This window comes from Staurois parvus, unplaced genomic scaffold (genome assembly GCF_062004578.1).
Source record: "Staurois parvus isolate SC_StPar_1 unplaced genomic scaffold, SC_StPar_1.0 ptg000023l, whole genome shotgun sequence".
Taxonomy (NCBI): domain Eukaryota; kingdom Metazoa; phylum Chordata; class Amphibia; order Anura; family Ranidae; genus Staurois; species Staurois parvus.
In genome coordinates this window covers 1033572-1053040 of record NW_028317819.1, presented here as the reverse complement: position 1 = coordinate 1053040, position 19469 = coordinate 1033572, and the positions used below count along the sequence as shown (strand labels likewise).

The 19469-nt window shown below is 42.9% G+C and overlaps 1 protein-coding gene across 1 annotated transcript in view; it reads right to left on the bottom strand.

Moving 5' to 3' along the window:
* LOC149472082 (solute carrier family 26 member 10-like) overlaps positions 1 to 19469 on the bottom strand; it is a 127253-nt gene that overhangs the window by 39071 nt on the left and 68713 nt on the right. The window contains exons 7-11 of the mRNA XM_089692620.1: positions 18018 to 18165; positions 16385 to 16498; positions 15684 to 15761; positions 7424 to 7519; positions 242 to 348 (exon numbers count right to left, since the gene is read on the bottom strand). Of these exons, the coding sequence (XP_089548746.1) occupies positions 242 to 348; positions 7424 to 7519; positions 15684 to 15761; positions 16385 to 16498; positions 18018 to 18165 (543 nt within the window). The remainder of the gene's footprint in view (positions 1 to 241; positions 349 to 7423; positions 7520 to 15683; positions 15762 to 16384; positions 16499 to 18017; positions 18166 to 19469) is intronic.

The following is a 19469-nucleotide window of genomic DNA, read 5'->3' as shown; positions in this document are numbered from 1 at the left end:
ACTAGGGTGACCAGATCACAAGGATGGGTAATTCATCACTTTTCTCCTGTGTATACACAAGTAGATCTGTCTAATCTGCTAGAATAATGCAATTATTCAATGTAGGAAATCATGAATCATAAAGGTAAATATTTTAAATATTGGATAATTCTGGTTCACTCATCCATATCATTAATGTGTGTCTTAAAACCAATCATAATAAACACAATGATAAACATTATTACATTTTTAGACTATGTACCTTTGGGTTCGGCAAACCACCGTCATCATAGAGAAAACAACTCCAACCATCAGGCCCACTTCTACATTAAGGATCACTACTGCCAACCACGTGACTACCCACACAGACTGTAAAATAAAATGAGAAGATGTCATTGAACGTTTGTTCAGTATTGTATGTCATGTTCGCCTGATGTAATTTTCTTTGCTGTCTACAGGTGGCAGACAATATCTTGCTTCTAAATGAGTGGCTCTGTACGAAACCTACAGTGTTGCTAAACCCACAACAGTAAAATCAGTCTATATATGCAGTAAAGCATGCTTGTTATACTCACTGTGGATTTTAAGGGGTTAATCCTCTGCACTGTGTAAAAAAGGATGTTTGATCCTGACTTCTCTAATCCTCCCCTCCTTCCACAATCCCCATTTCATCTCCTTATGAAACACAGCCTTGAGGACACTCTGCACATGTTTGGTGTTTACTGCTAGAGTTTTTTCTTTTTCTTGGGAAGGTGCATGTGATCAGAACAGGGTCAATCAGCACTGTCCAGACAGAGGGTCAGGGGTTATGCAATTTCATAGGGCAGTGAGAGGAGAATGAAAACTCCTCCTACAAGCTTTAACCAGTGCTCAGCTGGACACTGATAGAAGTCACAAACCTGCTCTAACTGCTGATGAGAAAAGGTATTTAGCAGTTTATATTTACTAAAATATTTGCATTTCCATGTTCTGTGTATTGTGGGAGACCAGATATAGTGAATGCTGGTTTAGTAACACTTTAATGTGATTGCAAACACTTACCTTGTAAAACAATCCATTCCATTTAAAATAGAAAGGAAAGACAAAACATTTGTGCATAGATTAAAAAAACAATATATACACCCTTGTTTTCCCTTTTATATAAATGATTTTGTTCTCAGCTGCATAAGGGCTGGGGGAGGAGAAACAGCACTATACTGAACTTCCGACTGAAAGGATGTTCAGAGGGGTTGTGTCAGCGGAAGTTTGTTCATTCGAGGAGTTCCCAGCACAGCTTGAAAACTGTCCACAGTGTGCTCTTATGCCTAGTGTGGTCAGTTGGGTTTACATACTCTTTTATTTTTAGTGGGATAAGGTTAGAAACCACTTTGTGGCTTCATTAGGGCTTTACTTTCTGTTCTGGGGACAACCTTTTACAAGGCAGGAAGTGAGGGAAATTCTGCAAAAGAGAAATAGACAATGATAAAACAATGATGGGGTTATAGCATTTCCCTATGTTAAAGTAGCAGTGGCTACTTTTTAAAATTTTTACTCACTTCCTGTCCGAGGGGCAGACTATTTACCAGATATGAAGTGAAGGAATCTCTCCAATGGAGTCACTGATGGCAGTAAAACCCAACATAAGTTTAAATCCTTCCCCATTCTATCAAAAAGTTAAAAAAAAAGTTGTGGCAATAGATACATTTGATGTACATTTGGGTTGATGTAATAAATGCAAATAGGCTGTTTGCGTTGCAAGGGAATTTTCCCCAAAGCTTAGTGAATGAGGTAAAATTTTGCTGACTTCCATCATCCAATCATGTACAAGTAAAAACATATTTGTTTACATGTCCTTGTACAGTATGTAATTGGGTACTGTTTGCAAAGTGAATTTTTACCACATTCAAACTAAGGGAAAATTCCTTTTTCAAAGTGAACAGCTTATTTGCCTTTACCAAATCATCTCCAGTCAGTCTTCTCCCTCTTTTAATTTTAAAGCATGACCACTAAGTCATACAAGGCAAAAGAAGTAAAAGAAAAGCTAACCTGCACTTTCTATAAGTGACATGCAAGCTCTTTGTAAGGGAAATATAGGACAGTGAAAATAAGGTTAAATAAAATACAGCAAATTTGAAGGAAATTAAGATTTAATTGTATATTGGCATTTATACATTATAATCATTTGTCAGAATATAAAAATGACAACACACATTAAACCCAATTGCACAGTCTTTATGAAATCCACATTACATTTATCAACAGCCATGTGGTTTAAAGAGATATTTGAACAATTTACATTTTTCTGCTGTGTATCTTTTTATCTAGAACTCAGAAAACACTCCAGAAAGGGTGATATCCAGTGAGGTATTTGCTACGCTGCATAGTTATTGGTAAATCTGATGGAGACTGTACAATCAGATTTAAATACGGGTAAGCATATAACCACAGGCCTGGCTCCTAGTACTGAGGGCTGGCTAAACATGTGAAAGTTTAATCTAGGGGGAGGTGGCTCACCTCTCATATACCGTATATATAGAGCGCAATTTCCCGATGTAGGCCACACCCCTGAGAACATCATTGGTGATGAATTGCATAGAGTGGAGCTATGACGTCATCATGAACAGGGATGCAGCGACGATCTTGTTTGTTGGAAACATCTTACTTGGTTTGGGGATATGCTGATTTTAACATTTGTTACATGTACGTGCATTACTTTGAATTATTATTATTATTATTATACAGTATTTATAAAGCGCCAATAGTTCGCTCAGCGCTGTACATTACAAAGGGAGACAGAACATGTGACAGAACAATACCAATACAATGCAAAACATGAGGGGATCAAGGGCCCTGCTCTTTCGAGCTTACAATCTAGGAGGGAGGGGGTGGTGGCACAGGAGGAGATAGCTGTGGGGGATGGAGTGGTAGGAAGAGTGGAGGAGGGAGGCAAGTTAGCAGGGGGTGGGGTAGGCTTCCCTGAAGAGATGGGTTTTCAGGGTGCGCCTAAAGGAGAGGAGAGTAGGTGATAATCTGATGGGTTGGGGCAGGGAGTTCCAGAGGATGGGTGACACCCTGGAGAAGTCCTGGAGGTGGGCATGGGAGGAGGAGACCAGGGAACTAGAGAGAAGGAGGTCTTGTGAGGAGCGGAGTGTGCGTGCTGGGCGGTACTTGGATATTAGGTCAGTGATGTAGTTCGGGGCAGTATGGTGGACAGCTTTGTACGTCAGCGTTAGGGTTTTGAATTTGATCCGTTGCGCAATCGGAAGCCAGTGGAGGGATTGGCAGAGGGGGGTGGCGGAGACAGAGCGGTTGGAAAGGTGAATGAGTCTGGCAGCCGTGTTCAGGATGGACTGAAGAGGGGATAGCCAGCGGCGAGGCAGGCCAGTGAGGAGGGAGTTGCAGTAGTCGAGTCGTGATATGATGAGGGAGTGGATGAGCTGTTTAGTGGTTTCTGGGGTTAGGAACGTGCGGATTTTGGCGATGTTGCGGAGGTGGAGTCTGCACGAGTTTGTTAAAGATTGGACTTGGGGCTGGAAGGATAGGTTGGAGTCCAGAATGACACCCAGTACTCTGGCCTGCAGGGAGGGTTTGATGGTAGCGTTGTTGGATGTGACGGAGAAATCAATGGGGGGTGGTGTCCGGGCTGGGGGGAAGACAAGAAACTCGGTTTTGGAGAGGTTCAATTTAAGGAAGTGGAGCGACATCCAGTCTGATATGTCGCTCAGTAGGTGTGTGATTCGGGCTGAGACCAAGGGGGTGAGGTGGGGGGTTGAGAGATAGATTTGTGTGTCGTCGGCATAGAGGTGGTAGTTGAAGCCGTGAGAGTGTATGAGTTGGCCAAGGGAGGAGGTATAGATGGAGAAGAGAAGGGGCCCGAGGACAGAGCCTTGAGGGATCCCAACAGAGAGGGGGAGTGAGGGGGAGGTGGTAGCATTATAGGTAATGCTGAAAGAGCGTTGTGACAGGTAGGATGAGATCCAGGAGAGAGCAGAATCTCTGAGGCCGAGGGAGTGTAGTTTTTTGAGGAGGAGGGGGTGGTCGACTGTGTCGAAGGCCGCAGAGAGGTCAAGGAGTAGGAGCACTGAATAGTGTCCATTAGCTTTGGCGGTTAGCAGGTCGTTGGAGAGTTTGAGTAAGGCAGTTTCGGTGGAGTGTAGGGGACGGAAGCCGGACTGTAGGGGATCGAGGAGGTTGTTGTCGTTGAGGTGAGAGCATAGGCGGGTGTAGACTAGGCGCTCGAGGAGTTTAGATGTAAATGGGAGCAGGGAGATGGGTCTGAGGTTGTTCGGGTCATTGGGGTCCAGGGAGGGCTTTTTAAGTATGGGGGTGATGTGTGCATGTTTCAGAGGGGAGGGGAAAGTGCCTGAGGAGAGGGAGAGATTGACGATGTGGGTGAGGGAGCGTAGGATGGAGGAGGAGGAAGGTCGTAGGAGTTGTGAGGGGATAGGGTCGAGGGGGCAGGTGGTGAGGCGGGCATCAGAGAGGGTCTTGGAGACTTCCTCGATGGTAGTAAGGTCAAAGGTGTGGAGTGTTGGGGGAGCTTCAGTATGAGGAATGTAGGGTGGGGTGGAAGAGGAGGTCAGAGCAGTGGTGGGGCCGTGGGAGAGGGGTGATGAGGGGGTAGCTGAGTGAGGGTGAAGGGGGTTGGAGAGAGTTTGAGCAGCGACGAAGTCCCTGCGGGTTATGTCGAGGGGGAGGGGGGATAAGGGGGTAGCTGTGTGAGAGGGGACAGGTTGAGAGGGCGTGTGAGTTGCGGCAATGTCCTTGCGAATTGTGTCAATTTTGTTTTTGAAGTGATTGGCAATCTCAAGGGCAGTGAGTGAGGTGCTGGGTGGAGGTGGGGGTGGCGAGAGTAGAGAGTTGAAGGCAGAGAAGAGTCGGCGAGGATTGGAGGAGAGGGCCTTGATGAGGGTCAAGAAGTAGGCCTGTTTGGCAGTATGGAGGGAGGAGGTGTAGGTGCGGAAGGCAGATTTGTAGCGGGTGAAGGCTTGTTTGGATTTGGTTTTGCGCCATAGTCGCTCTAGGGCACGACTTTGTCGTTTGAGGGTTTTGGTGTGATCAGTCTGCCAGGGCTGGAGCGGTCGGGGTCTGGTGTTGCGTGTGGTTAAAGGCGCTAGTGAGTCAAGGGCTGTTGAGAGCGCATTGTTGTAGGCGGTCAAAGCCAAGTCGGGGCAGGACAGGGGGAGGATGCGGTCGTGGAGTTGATCAGCTGCAGAGTGGAGGGAGGCAGGGTTAAGGTTGCGGAGGTTACGGCTGGTAGTAGTGTGACATTTGGAGGGGTAGGCGTTGGAGGACGAGGAGATAGAGAAGGTGATCAGGTTGTGGTCAGAGAGAGGGAAGGGGGTGTTAGTGAGGTTGTGGGGAGCGCATCGGTTGGAGAAGACAAGATCAAGGATATTTCCGTCGGAGTGGGTGGTGGATTGTATGCACTGTGCAAGTGCAAAGGAGGAGGTTAGGTGGAGGAGACGGGCTGTGTCCGGGTTGTCGAGGTTGACAGGGATGTTAAAATCCCCAAGAATTATGGTGGGTAGCTCAGAGGAGAGGAAGAAGGGTAGCCAGGAGGAGAAGTCATCCAGGAAGCGGGGTATGGATCCAGGAGGCCGGTATATCACAGCAATCTTCAGGGAGGTTGGGGAGAATAGTCGGACGCAGTGGGCCTCGAAGGAGGAGAAGGATAGGGAGGGGGGGTTTGGGAGGACTCGGAAGGTGCTCTGCGGTGACAGGAGCAGACCAACCCCACCACCTTTACGACCGTTAGGCCTGGGTGAGTGGGTCCAGGTGAGACCTCCATAGGAGAGTGCAGCAGGGGAGGTAGAGTCAGTGGGCTGGATCCAGGTTTCCGTGATCGCCAGGAGGTTGAGGGAGCGGGAAACAAAGAGGTCGTGGATGGCGGTAAGCTTGTTGCACACCGAACGGGCGTTCAGGAGTGCACATGAAAACGGGGGGGAGATTTTAGGGAGCAGGGAGACAGATACTAAGTTGCGGGGGTTGCAGTAGGACGTGGAAGTGGGAGGGTGTTGAGCGGGTGAGGGAGGTGGAGGGCCAGGATTTGGGGAGATGTCCCCCGCGGCTAGGAGGAGGAGAAGGGTGAGAAAGGTGGCATGGGAGCGGGATGTGCAGGAGCGTGAGAAACTCCTAGTGGAGGTGTTGGGGTCAGTGGGAGAGTGGAGTAATAGGAGGAGGTGGTGGGTGCCATAGAGGGGTGAGGGAAGCAGTGAGGACACGATATACAAATGTTTGGGAGGGGCAGAGGGATATAGTGAATGGAATTTGGGAACGGAGGAGAGGAAAATGAGAAGGAGGAGTGGAAGAGACATTTTGGGGAGGTGAAGAGAGCAGTAGTAGGGAGATGATAGCAGTGAGGGGGAGATGTACAGGTTGTGGGGTGGAGCAGAGGGGTAGAGAAATGAGATTTGGGAACAGAGGGTAGTAATATGATGAGAAGAGGGGCGTATTATATAAAGGCACACAGAGTGGGTCTCAGGCATGTAAGAGGTTTCCCAGGGTGTTTGAATAAATAGTTTACTATATTGGCCTACTACACTATGAGATATGAGGTTTTCTCTCCTTGGGCTGTCAGCTTTGGAGATTAATCCTGCCCATTAGGCTGAATCGTTTTGGAAATCTATCGAAGTTAGTCCTGAGAGAAATATTTGCAGAGAGTCCTTCTGTGATGTTTTGGTTCAACACAGAGCTGTTTGATCATCCATTTTTAGGGGGTCAACATGTTCTAGTAAAAGGCCATGTGTTTGGGTTGGCAAAGGTTATTCCTCTTATCGGTGGCAGGACTTCGATCCATTATGGTCCCCAATCCGCAGATCCGATCCATCCTTCGGGGATCATCGGCTTACCTTTTTGTGGAGCGGGTCTGGTGTCACCCCGTGTAGGTTGCATGTCGACGATCCCCACAGGATGGATCACATCTGCGGATTGGGGACCATAATGGATCGAAGTCCGGTCAATTATGCTTAATTCGCAGATCCGATCTATCCTGTGGGGATCATCAGCTTGCTTTATAACTTACCTTTTTGTGGAGCGGGTCCGGTTTCACCTCGTATAGGTTGCTGACGATCCCCGCACGATGGTTCTGATCTGCGGATTGGGGAGCATAATGGATTGGACTCCGATCCATTATGCTCAATCTGCAGATCCATCCTGCGGGGATCGTCGGAGGGGGTGTCACGAGTGTTATCATACTGGGTTACACCAACCCTAGGGACGCCCCTGACTCCTATATTCATCATCCTTTGAGCACTAATATCTAGAGAGTAGCCCATTGAGGCTTTACAGGTGAACTATATCACATTCTTTCCAGCTGAAATACACTACTTATCTGAGGATGGGACTGTTTGTTATATCTTTCAGTATTTTATTCCATTAGAGATGAAACGTTGTAGAGATTTATTTATTAGTAGCGCTGCAGCATTTTTATTTGTTCCAATTATAATCTATGAAATATACTTACAAAGTCAGTTTTGCTGATTTTCCATAATTCTGGTAGCTCCTGGAACTGGATGAACATCTGTCTTAGACTGACAACATTTATACATGCGAGTACTGCCTACGGGATGACAGGAAAGAGTTAACAATTACAGCTGCTTGTGTTACAGAGCAATGTAAATAATTCAAACTGCTAATACTGTTAGTTGTCCAATGGCTCTGTACAGCCAAACAGGTCAATAAACAAAGCCAACAGTATACAGTGATGTAATGTACAGCGCTGAGCAAACTATTGGCACTTTATAAATACTGAATAATAATAATGATGACTGGATCCATAGTGAACAATAGAAGTTCCACATTGTTTCTTAATATTATGTATAGTCTGGTATCTTCTTCACATTAATATGTGCACCCTCCTAGGTAAGTGCTAAGATAGATAGATAGATAGATAGATAGATGGGATTAGATATGATTGAACAGTACTGACTGGCATAATCAAGAGTTTGGACATCTTTGTATATCCTTTCCCATCTTTATAAAGTCCCATTACCTTGTTACGCAGGTCTTTTGACAGTTCTTTTCTGATCCTCATGGCTCAGTATCTAGCCTGCTCAGTGCATCCAGGTAAGAGCTAACAAACTCATTGACTATTTATACACTGACACTAATTGCAATTTCAAAAACTACAGATGTGGGAAATGAACCTTTAATTGCCATTTTGCCCTATCACCTTGTGTGTCTGTACCAAGGCCAAACATTCCAGGGTATGTCAACTTTTGATCAGGGCCATTTGGGTGATTTCTGTTACCATTGTGTTTTAAAAATGAGCCAAACGTGTGCTTGCTTCGGCAGCACATATACTAAAATTGGAACAATACAGAGAAGAATATTGTTTCCGTTTTCCTAAACGTATCCTGAGGTATGATATTATACAACTCATTGTAATACTCTTTAAATATTCTAGCAATATCCTTGGTTGAGTGTACAAATTCCCCCTTGGGGTTTCTTATTTTCTCAATATAATTTCTATTTTTCTTCTTTCTTAAAGTTCTCATTAAATACTTTCCCGGCCTATCTCCCCATCTGTACCTTTCACTTGTTATTTTATTAAAGACTCTTCTTTTTTCCTCCTCCATTACATTCTCTAATTCTTCTTTCTTCTTTATTAACCTCTGCATTATCTCCTTAGTTCTTTCCCTTTTATGCACCTGTTCAAGATCATATATTTCATTTAATAATCTATTTATCTTTTCTCTCCTTTCTTTTTTCTTTTTTGCCCCCATTGCAATAAGTAGGCCTCTGATGTAAGCTTTATGTGCTTCCCACACCGTTGCAACCGACACATCCTCTGTTTCATTCTCATCAAAAAACCATTCAATTTCTCTCTCAATCCTTTGACCAATCTCTTCCTCCATGAGAAGTGCCTCATTCAACCGCCATACATAACCTTCTCTCCCTTCTCTACCCCATCTTAACTTCATAGCAACTGGGGCATGATCCGACAGGGTGCTTCCTTCAATTTTCACTTCTACCACCCACTCTATCACTCGATTTTCTACTAATATGTAATCTAGTCTAGAATAAGTCTCATGAACGTGCGAAAAGAAAGTATAATCTCTCTCCTTCATATTCCTAATTCTCCAGATGTCCACCAACTGACATTCATGCATTAATTTCTTTAACATTCTCAAGGATTTGCTTTCCTCCATCCTCACAGAGGAAGTGGTGTCTATCCGCGGATCCATACAGATGTTAAAGTCTCCCGCTACTATCACTTTTAAAATCCATCAATCTCTTCAGCACTTCTCTCATAAACCTCTCTGGTCTCTTATTTGGGCTGTATATATTTGCTATTCTACACTCAATTCCCTGTAGTTTACCTCTCAAAAATAAAAACCTCCCCTCCGGATCCGTTAATCTCTCCTCCACCTCGAACCTTATATTCTTTGCGAAGCCTATAGCAACTCCTTTTGCTCTTTTAGTTGGTGAATCCGCATAGAACCATGTTGGAAAATGTCTAGTCTTCAGTCTAACCTTTGACTCTATCTCTAGATGTGTTTCCTGCAAGAATACCACTGAGGATTTTCTATGTTGAAGTTCTTTAAATAACCTGAATCTCTTTCCTGGGCAGCTTAACCCTTTTACATTATAGGTTATATATTGGATTTCTTCCATCTTACTCTTTTCCTACCGTCTCCCTCTTCCTCCTTCCCTTCCTCTTTCTTATTGCTATAGAGCGTTTTTATCCCTCTACCCTTTTCTCTCTCCCTCTCCCTCCCCCCCTCTCCCAATACTCCCCCCATTCCCTTTCCTCTCCCCCCCCTCCCCCTCCCACACCACCTCTCCCCCCCTCCCTCCCCCCTCTTTTTAGGCCTTTACTTTGCCTAACCATCATTTGTGGAAGTAGCATCCACCTTTGACTTAAACCTTAGGGCTTCACTCTTCCCATGGACAGCCTCCCCTCCATCCAGATCCCCCCCTTGACCCCCTCTCTACTCATCTTTCTATAGGAGGAAAAAGGAGTCAAGCTGGAGGGACAAGGGGGAAAAAAAAAAAAGAGGCGATGAAATGGGAGCAAGGAGAGAGAAAGAAGAAAAAAAAAATAAAAAAATAAAAAAAAAACACACACTTCTCTCCCCTTCTCTCTCCTTCCCCGCCCCTCCCCCTCTCCCCCATCTGTCTCCACCCCTCCCCTCTTTCTGCTCTTTCTTCCCCAGATTCTTCTTCCCAACCCTTTATTTCAATTTTCTGCATTTCAAGTCTATTGCAAAAATTTCTCAAGTCCTCTGGGAACCTCAAATGGGCTGTTATTCCATTTTTCCATCCTATTAAACACTCCGGAACTCCCCATCTATATTGCACCTTCTGTTTTTTCATCTGCTCCAGCAAAGGCCTCAGAGCTCTCCTCCTCCGGAGAGTCTCTGATGACAAGTCCGCATATATTTGAATATCCATTTCTCCATACTTTATTACTGGTTTTCCCTTAGTGTTCCTCCAGATTTTTTCCCTTTGTTGTAATTCATAAAATTTTACAAGTATGTCTCTCGGCCTGTCTTTCTCATGATTCCCCTGGAGTTTCCAGTTTCTAGAGATTCCTTCTATATTAGTCCTTTCGATTTCAGAGTTTCCCATTATAAAGTTCAGTATTTTGCAAACCATCTCTTCTAGTATTTCTCCTTTTAAACTTTCCGGTACTCCTATTATCCTTATATTTCTCCTTCTTTCTCTATTTTCTTGAATTTCCACCTTGTACTGCAATTTTTCCTGAGCTTTTTCCATATTAATTATCTTCTTCTCTAATTCGGAAATAATCTGGGTCTGGCTTTTAACTTTCTGCTCCGTTTCTTCCACTCTTAACAACAACTGCCCCAGATCATTCCGAATTTTTACCATTTCTTGCTTTATTGTTCTCTCCAGATCTTTGAACATTTCTGTCATCTCTCTTTTATTTGGGATTTGTAGTTCTTTTTCTGTCTCTGATATTTGTTGATTACTGATATCCAATTCCATTGACTGTTTAGGACTATTTTGCATACTTAAATCAGACTCTCCTTTATCTTCTCTGCTCTGGGGCCTTTCTGGGGTCACATTTCCCTGGGATGCGTACTTTTTAATTGTCCCCGTTTGTGTCCCTTTAGGCCCGGTTCCCTTTGCACTTTTATTTTTCATTTCTTCTGTAACCTTTATTTTCTCTTATAAACTTATACTTTGCAAAACGAAGAAATTAATAAGGTGTAGAAATAGAATTCCCAACTTTGTCTTCCCACCTTTCTGTATGCCTTTGCCTGCACCTTGCGTTCTTCTCCTTATTTTTTATTCTTATTCTCTGGGGGTCCCCCCCTTTTCTTTCTCTCCCTGCTTTCCTCCAACTCTATACAATTTTTGTGTTTGGGGCCACCGCCAGACTCACTCACCCCTCCAACTCGTGAGACGGCTCCAGGCTCCTTCCTCCAATTCTTTTCAGCAGGTCCGCTCTCTTCCTCTCAGGTGGACCCTCCAGGACTTTCCTCCATGCTCTTCTTCCTTGTCTTTGTTGGGGAGGCTCACCATCGACCGCCTGTTAGGGCTCCCTGGATTGCAGGTCGTCCGGCAGAGCAGAATCTCTCCTGCTCCCTGTCAGCCTCCGGCCGGGCGGCCGGCTTTCTTGCCTCCCAGAGGTGCACTGCGGCCGGTCACATGTCCCAGCCGCGCCTCCCTGTCACCCGGCAACCAGGCTCGGCGTCCAGGCTCAGCGTCCCTGCCACACTCCGCTGGTCTCCGCTCTCAACTCCGGGGAGCCGCTCAGCCAGAGGAACCCGCCCGGTCGAGGTAGGTCTCTACCCTCTAGAGCTCCATCTGCTAGGGGGGAATTTTAGAGTCCAAGGGGGGGTCGGTCGGAAGAGGCCCGTGCGGGAGCTCCTACCACGAGCTCTCCGCCGCCGCCATAGTCAGGCTCCGCCCCTCCGCCGTGGAATCATATCTAAATAGAGAGAAAAGAAAGATATACCTAGAGGAGGCAGGCCTACCGAAACTAAGCGAAACACAACTGGACTCTCTAGAGGCAGAAATAACCACAGAGGAAATAAAATCAGCATTAGAAAGCATGGCGGGAGGGAAAAGCCCAGGTCCGGATGGATATACGGCCAAATACTATAAAAAATATAAAGAGCTTTTAATTCCCAAAATGAAGATTTATATGAACGCCTTGGGGAACGGGATGAAGATAAGGGGAGAGTCTTTACAGGCGAATATAGTATTGATACAGAAAGAAGATAAAGATCCCTCACAATGTGCGAGTTATCATCCCATAGCGCTGCTGAATGTAGACACTAAAATATATGCAAAGGTTCTGGCAAATAGACTGAAAGAGCTGATGCCGGAGTGGGTACATAGAGACCAGGTGGGGTTTGTCTCGGGAAGAGAGGGTAGAGATAATGCTCTGAGATCACTGTTGCTTATACAGGAGGGCAAAAAAGGGAAAACCCCAATGATACTGATGTCGATAGATGCTGAGAAGGCATTCGACAGAGTGAGTTGGGGTTTTATGATGGACACTCTGGAAGCGTTGGGAGTGGGAGATAGAATGAGAGGGTGGATTGGAGAGTTGTACAGAGGGCCTACCGCTACCATAATGGTAAATGGAGGAAGATCAGAGTACTTTAAGATGTCAAATGGTACAAGACAGGGATGCCCATTGTCCCCACTGCTATACGTGTTATCACTGGAGCCCTTACTGTCCATGATTAGAAAGAACATAGACATAAAAGGAATAAGGATAGGTGATAGAGAACATAAGGTAGCGGCCTATGCGGACGACCTGATGTTTTAGGTTGGAAACCCTAGAACATCACTTCCAAATTTAATGAAAGCATTGAGGGAGTACGGAGACCTGTCGAACCTGAAAATTAACCCGACAAAGACCGAAATCTTAAACATAAATCTCAAAAACAGTGAAAAAGAAAGACTACAAGTAGAATTCCCTTTCCTTTGGAGAGACAAAGAATTAAAATATCTAGGAATAAAACTATCAACCTCAAATAAAAACCTTTATAAAGCCAATTATATAATGTTATTAAATGAAATTAAGGAGGAATTGAGGAGAGTGGGAAATGGAAATCCATCGTGGATAGGTGGTATAAACTTGATAAAGATGGTAATTGTCCCCAAAGTATTATATAAATTTCAAATGATCCCAATCAAACTCCCAGAGGCATATTTTAAAGAACTGAGGAAAATGATAATAAAATGTATATGGAGGAATAAAAAGCCTAGAATAGGGTATGAAACGTTGACTAGAAGTAAAGAAAGAGGAGGACTGGGGGTACCAGATTTTAGGAGATATTACAAAGCGGGGATTATCGCAAGAATCTTCGACTGGATTCATAATCCGGAGAAAAGTTGGGTCAAAATTGAGAAAACACTGAGTGGAATAGGTTTGAGTAATAGTATCTGGGTGCCTGCACAATACAGAGAATTAGAGGAGAGCACAAGCACGTACACTCTTATTGTTTTAAAAGAATGGGATTTATTACATAGACAAAAGGGGTGGGTTTTTAATTCACAACTAATACCACTTAGGAACACAAAATATTTCATCCCGGGTAAAGATAGTATAGCAGGGAAATGGATTATAAAACAGGAGGCGCAATTGAGAGATATAATGGTAGGAGAGGAAATTGGGTCATATAAGGATATGGAGGAAAGAAAGGGTGAAGTCTTTAATAAGATGGATAGATTAAGATATTACCAACTGAAGAACTTTTTTGAAAGCCTTCCAAAACCTATAAGAACTAGAAAAGACTGGAATCCATTTGAGAGAATTTTTGAGTCACGGGGAAATGGTAGACACGGAACGGCAAAAATACACAACATATTAATGGAACTTGACACAGACACAGAATTAATGCACATAGAGAAATGGGAAAGAGATATGGGAAGAAAAATAGAGGAGGAGGAGGAGAAGAAGAAGATGTTCACATTAATTCACGAAAATATTAGTATGAGAGAAGTGGAAATAAATTATAAGTGTTTGAATAGATGGCACATTACCCCTTACCTGGAGCACAAGATGAATCCGGAAATTTCACAGATGTGTTGGAGAGATTGTGGAGAGGTGGGCACGTGGTATCATATGTGGTGGGAGTGTCCAGAAATACAGGTGTTCTGGCGAAGGATAGTTTACTTGATAGGGAAGATTACTAAAATCAATATAGGATTAGACCCAGAATTATGCCTCCTCCATATCTCAGAACTCCCAGTAAAAGTATATAAGAGGTCAGGGATATGGTATTACTTAACCGCAGCAAAGAGCTTGATACCCAGGTACTGGAAGAAAAGAGAGGTGCCAACGGAGGAAGACTGGATGGGTAGAGTAAACCAGATTTCTGGGATAGAGAGATTGTATTATACGCACGAGGATAAGCTAGAGATGTACAATAAAAAATGGAAAGGATGGGGAGAATATAAAGAAATGGCGAAAAAGGTGAAGAGATAAGGTCCTGGGTAGTCGGTTCAGAATTGGATTTAGGAATAATAGAATTATATGGAGTAAATGAGAGAAGAGAGAATATAGAGCGTGGGAAGGTGAGGGAGGGAAGGGAGGGAACGGGGAGAAGGAGGGGGGGGGGGGTGTTTGGGAGGGGGGGATGGTATGAAAAGAAAGTCATATATAGGAATAAATTTTATAAGGAGAAAATATGTTTTTGATAAATATTTTAAGAGATATGTTGAAATGACTTGTATGTGGATTGAAAACTAATAAATATTTATAAAAAAAATACAGAGAAGAATAGCATGGACCCCAAGCAACGATGACACAAAGCATTCCATATTTTTTGCTTATTACTATGCTGCATTGTGTCATTATGATCTAAAAAGGAGCCAGACAACTATGTGATGAAAAGTGGCTTCATAGTATCATTATCCTTAAATAAAAGACAGTTTTTTGGCATGATCAGTCATGTTTTCAATATAAATGCCTAAATTTCACGATTTCTGCCAGGGTATGCAAACTTTTGAGCACAACTGTACATGATGAGTTTATTAAAATAAAGTGGACCCAAAACCATTATATTTCATACAGTATAGTTTCTTTTAAGTTGCTGATTCTGTAGTTCATTTAGTTGACTATCCTAGTTAAAACACAGGCTGAACTTAAAGTGGAGTTCCAGCTGAAAAAAAAAAGGTAATTTACTGCTATATTCTGGAGTTTATATCTGAGTGGTTGCAATGGATACTGCATACCTATCCTCTTTAAAGAAGACAATGACTTTGTTGTGACCAGCTATTAGGGTCATAACTCACTTTTGCTCTGCAGTGCATTACCGTACTGCACATTAACGCATCACATGTGTTAGCATGTTGCAATGCTACTTTTTTCATGTGTTTTTTTTTGTCCATCCTTATACATTAGCATAACATATGTAAATGTATGACACAGTACAGCCTGCATTCACCATACAGACACAAGTGAAGAAGTGTGAATGAGCCCTTATAATTATGGTGTATTAGTTCACACTATAGTACAGTTACTAGAAAAGCCCTCTCTGGCTGCTATTGCTTGTAGTTTGTAGCAACATTTGGAGAAAATGATTGCCCTTGTCATAGCACCTTAGGGGGGGCAATTTAAGTTTTAGGGGGCTAACCGATAAAATAAAACACTTTATGGCAGGTGGACAGTACTCCCAAGGCCTCCTATTTTTTTTATTGTTATAGGAAATAAAAAAACAAGATAAAACAATTACAAATCCCCTTCTTATATATCCCCACCTCAAAACAAATATTTTTGTGCACAAAAATCTTACCTTTGGCAAGTAATTAAACAGAGGACCAACCCAAATCAGAACGACTAGTACCACGCCACTGGTGAAGAATCCTGAAAGCTAAGAAAAAGGACAGTAATGTCATTTTTAGGCCTCAATAACACAGGGCAATTAAATTTGTGCCCTGTGCAGGACTGTGTTTACCCACATGGAATGAACAAGTGTTTCGTGCATCCCTGTGCCGGCAGTCCCAGTGTTGTCTACTTGGGATGTATGGCTGCACTGATACAGTTACTGCTCTCAATGCGTCATCTGTGCTACATGCTCTTCAGCAGCTTCTCCATTGAACTGCATTGTAGCAAAAACGCTGCTTTTTGCATTTAAAAAAAGTCTCACCCTTTCCAAAAATGTAGCAGCTTAAAAAAGCATAGATGTGAACATGTCCCATAGTAAACAATGTTAAATGAACTGCAGTGTATTTCTCAAAAAAGCACTTAAAAACGCATTGGCGTCAACCAGGGCTTAGTGTTCATCTGGGTGTGTTAGAGGAGATTAAATTGTAAGCTCCTTTTGACGATGAACTGATGTGAATCAATCTACAGTATGTAGTCTCTAAAAAGCTTTATAATAGTACCAGTGCTATATAAATACGTCATAAAAAAGACATTGGATTTCTGTAGAGAAATTGGTCTAAATATGCATTTTTATTCAGAAATGTATAATCAAACTTTGTAACAACTCACCTGAGTGTAAGCTCCAGCACTCTCGAGAATGTTTGTTGTAGCCAAAGTAGCAGAACTGGGAAAACAGTTGAAGAGTGAGGAGACCATATTGGATATCCCATGAGCCAAAAGTTCCTAAAAAATAGATCCCAGCTCTTTAAGTGGTTAAACAATAAAAACAAACTGGAATGCAGTATTGAAAACTGCATTCAGAAAAAATATAAAAAGCCTCCTGCCCTAGAATGGATGTCCTACTCCTAAGCTGCTCACACTCACCTTAACCGCAAGGTAAATACAAATATCAAAGAAGAAAATAGTGAAGCGCTCGCAATAGCTACTAATATAGGACATACATAATATAGTGCAATGCAGTGGATAACATGATAAAATCAGTGTGACAATAATTTCATGTGCATTATAGGTCACCACACAGAAGGAATTAATATAATAAATATTCCTTATTACAGTAATAAAGTGCACATGCTCATAAGATAATTCAAATACAGTTCATGCTATGTGAAAGTCCACAGTAAATAAATTCCAAACTTGGTAGACAATACACAAAAATCACAGCAAGCTATGTGAGATGTTCACAGTGCCACACGATGTGCAGAAAAATCCATAAATGGCCAAAGTGGCTCCTCACCTCCTTATTGTGACCCTTAGGGCCAGCACGCTGTGTGGGTAACCCACAGGAACTCAAAGTGAATATCGTCAGGGCTGGAACACTTAAGAGAACGACCTTAGTACTTCTAGATCTTCTCCTGTTTCAGGGACTCTCAAACACACGTAACCGTTGCAGGATGGTATTAAAAACAAAAAAATCCTCCATGGTGTAATCCTGCCTTTATTAAATATATACAAACAAAGCCAATTGCCCACTCACATTAAAACAAATACAAAATTGCCTTTTTCCCATATCATGGGTATATACTCATGGTTCTGATGCTGGATAAACATACAGCTCCACTAGCTCCACAGCTCCAGATGTACTAAGGTCGTTCCCTTGGGGACTCCAGTCTCCAGAGTGGCACAAGAGCATTGGCTGCGGTCATCCCTGCTGCTTGTGCATCTTTTTCTTCCACACTTTTCCCTTCCACATTTCTATTAATGTGCTTTGATACAGCACTTTGGGAACATCCATTTTCTTTTGCAATCACCTTTTGAGGCTTTCCCTCCTTATGGAGGGTGTCAGTGATGGTTCTCTGCACAACTGTCAGGTCAGCAGTCTTTCCCATGATTGTGATTCCTACTGAACCAGACTGAGAGACCATTTAAAGGCTCAGGAACCCTTTGCAGGTGTTATGGCTTAATTAGCTGATTAGAGTGAGATACTTTGAGCCTAGAATATTGCACCTTTTCACAATATTCTAATTTTCTGGGATTGTGGATTTGGGGTTTTCATGAGCTGTAAGCCATAATCATCACAATTATGACAAATCACGGCTTGAACTATCTTGCTTTGCATGTAATGAGTCTATCTCATATATTAGTTTCACCTTTTAAGTTGCATTACGGAAATAAATGAACTTTTACATGATATTCAAATTTTTCTACTTTTTTGAGTTTCACCTGTGTACCAGCCATTGTGACAGCATTCCTTTAATAAGCTGTAATCCAATAAAATAGTGTGCAATAGTATCCAATGTCTCACCTGGTTTGGATCAATGGTATATCTGTGTTTCTCTGCGTAGATCATAGCCAGTGACACAGATACAGCATAGCCTACAAATGTGATGGCAATTGTGTCTCCAATCACATCAGGGATGACTTTCAGGGTAGGAAGCTTAGGCACTGGGAAACTGTTTTAAAAAAAAATTAAAATTAAGAACCTGCAATTAATGATTCAACATTTACTGAAAAACAAAACTAATCCCCTCTCAAGCTCAAGAAATTCAAACTGAGTGTTTGATAAAACATACCAAAATGATCAAAGAATCTAGTTATAGCACTAAAGACAAAAGTGAAGTTGCACTTCTAAAAGCCCAGAATGAGATTCATTCATCAGAAACAGGGGTAATCCACCTGCACCTCTTATGCATTTCATTCTGCTAGGAGTTATGAGCTGAACTGCCCAGGTTCTGTTCGAGCAGGATTTAGCAAACTTCAAAGAAGTTCATATGTCAAACCTGAGCCTAGCTTAAATCAACTGAAGCCGAATCAGTCAAATTAAAAATGCCCATTTTATGGACAGATGGGAGTGGGATCTGGGTGAGCAGATGGATGAGTTTGAGTGGAGTAGACTTGCTCAATATGCTTCTCAGTCTCTCATCAACACATCGTTGAAAGAAGCAAATTATTGTCCTGTGTTTCGAATGCCTCATCCCTTTACTTTTGTGGCTGTGGCCAAGCAGGGACAGTGCTCCATGTTTGGTGGTTGTGTCCAAAAGTCTGGCCATTTTGGACACGCACATACAACTTCATCTATTCTCCCACCCAAATGATTCTCAGGAAAAGCCCTCAGCAGGCCCTACTGGGTAACCCAGTGGAGGGGGCACCAAGACCTGTGTGATGGTTGATAACATTGATTTTTACAGCAGTTAGAATTTCCATTGCAGGGACTTGGAAGTCTCTTGTGATTCTGTTCTACCTTTTGAAGGCCAAATTGACATGGATCATGATGAATGAATGCCTGTCAGCGATCCTTCAAGATAAGATGGCCAATTTTGGAAGGACTTGGGACCCATGGATCAGATATCTGTCAAGCTCTCCATGACTTGGGTCTATCTACCTTCTTTTCTTCTCTCTCTCATCTCTCATTCTACTCCCATTTCTCTATTTTTTCCTCTTTTTTCTCTTTCCATTTTTTTTTGGTTGAGCTTAGTGGTGACATACCACGCTGTGGTAGGCCTTTATGCACTCTCAGGCTGTTATTGCTGTGCCTTTACCTATGCCTGTTACACTGGAATGTGCCTATATGTCTTCATTGCTGGAAATGCTATATGTTTTTTTTTCTCTCTTCCTCCTGTGTATTTCAGGGAGGTGTCTGTATTTTATTGAAAATTAATAAAAACCTATTGAAAGAGAACAATGCCCATTTTATGGGCTAAGAGGCAAGAGGGTTTCAAAAAATAGCATGTGGAGCACTGCCCAAACTCCCACCAAG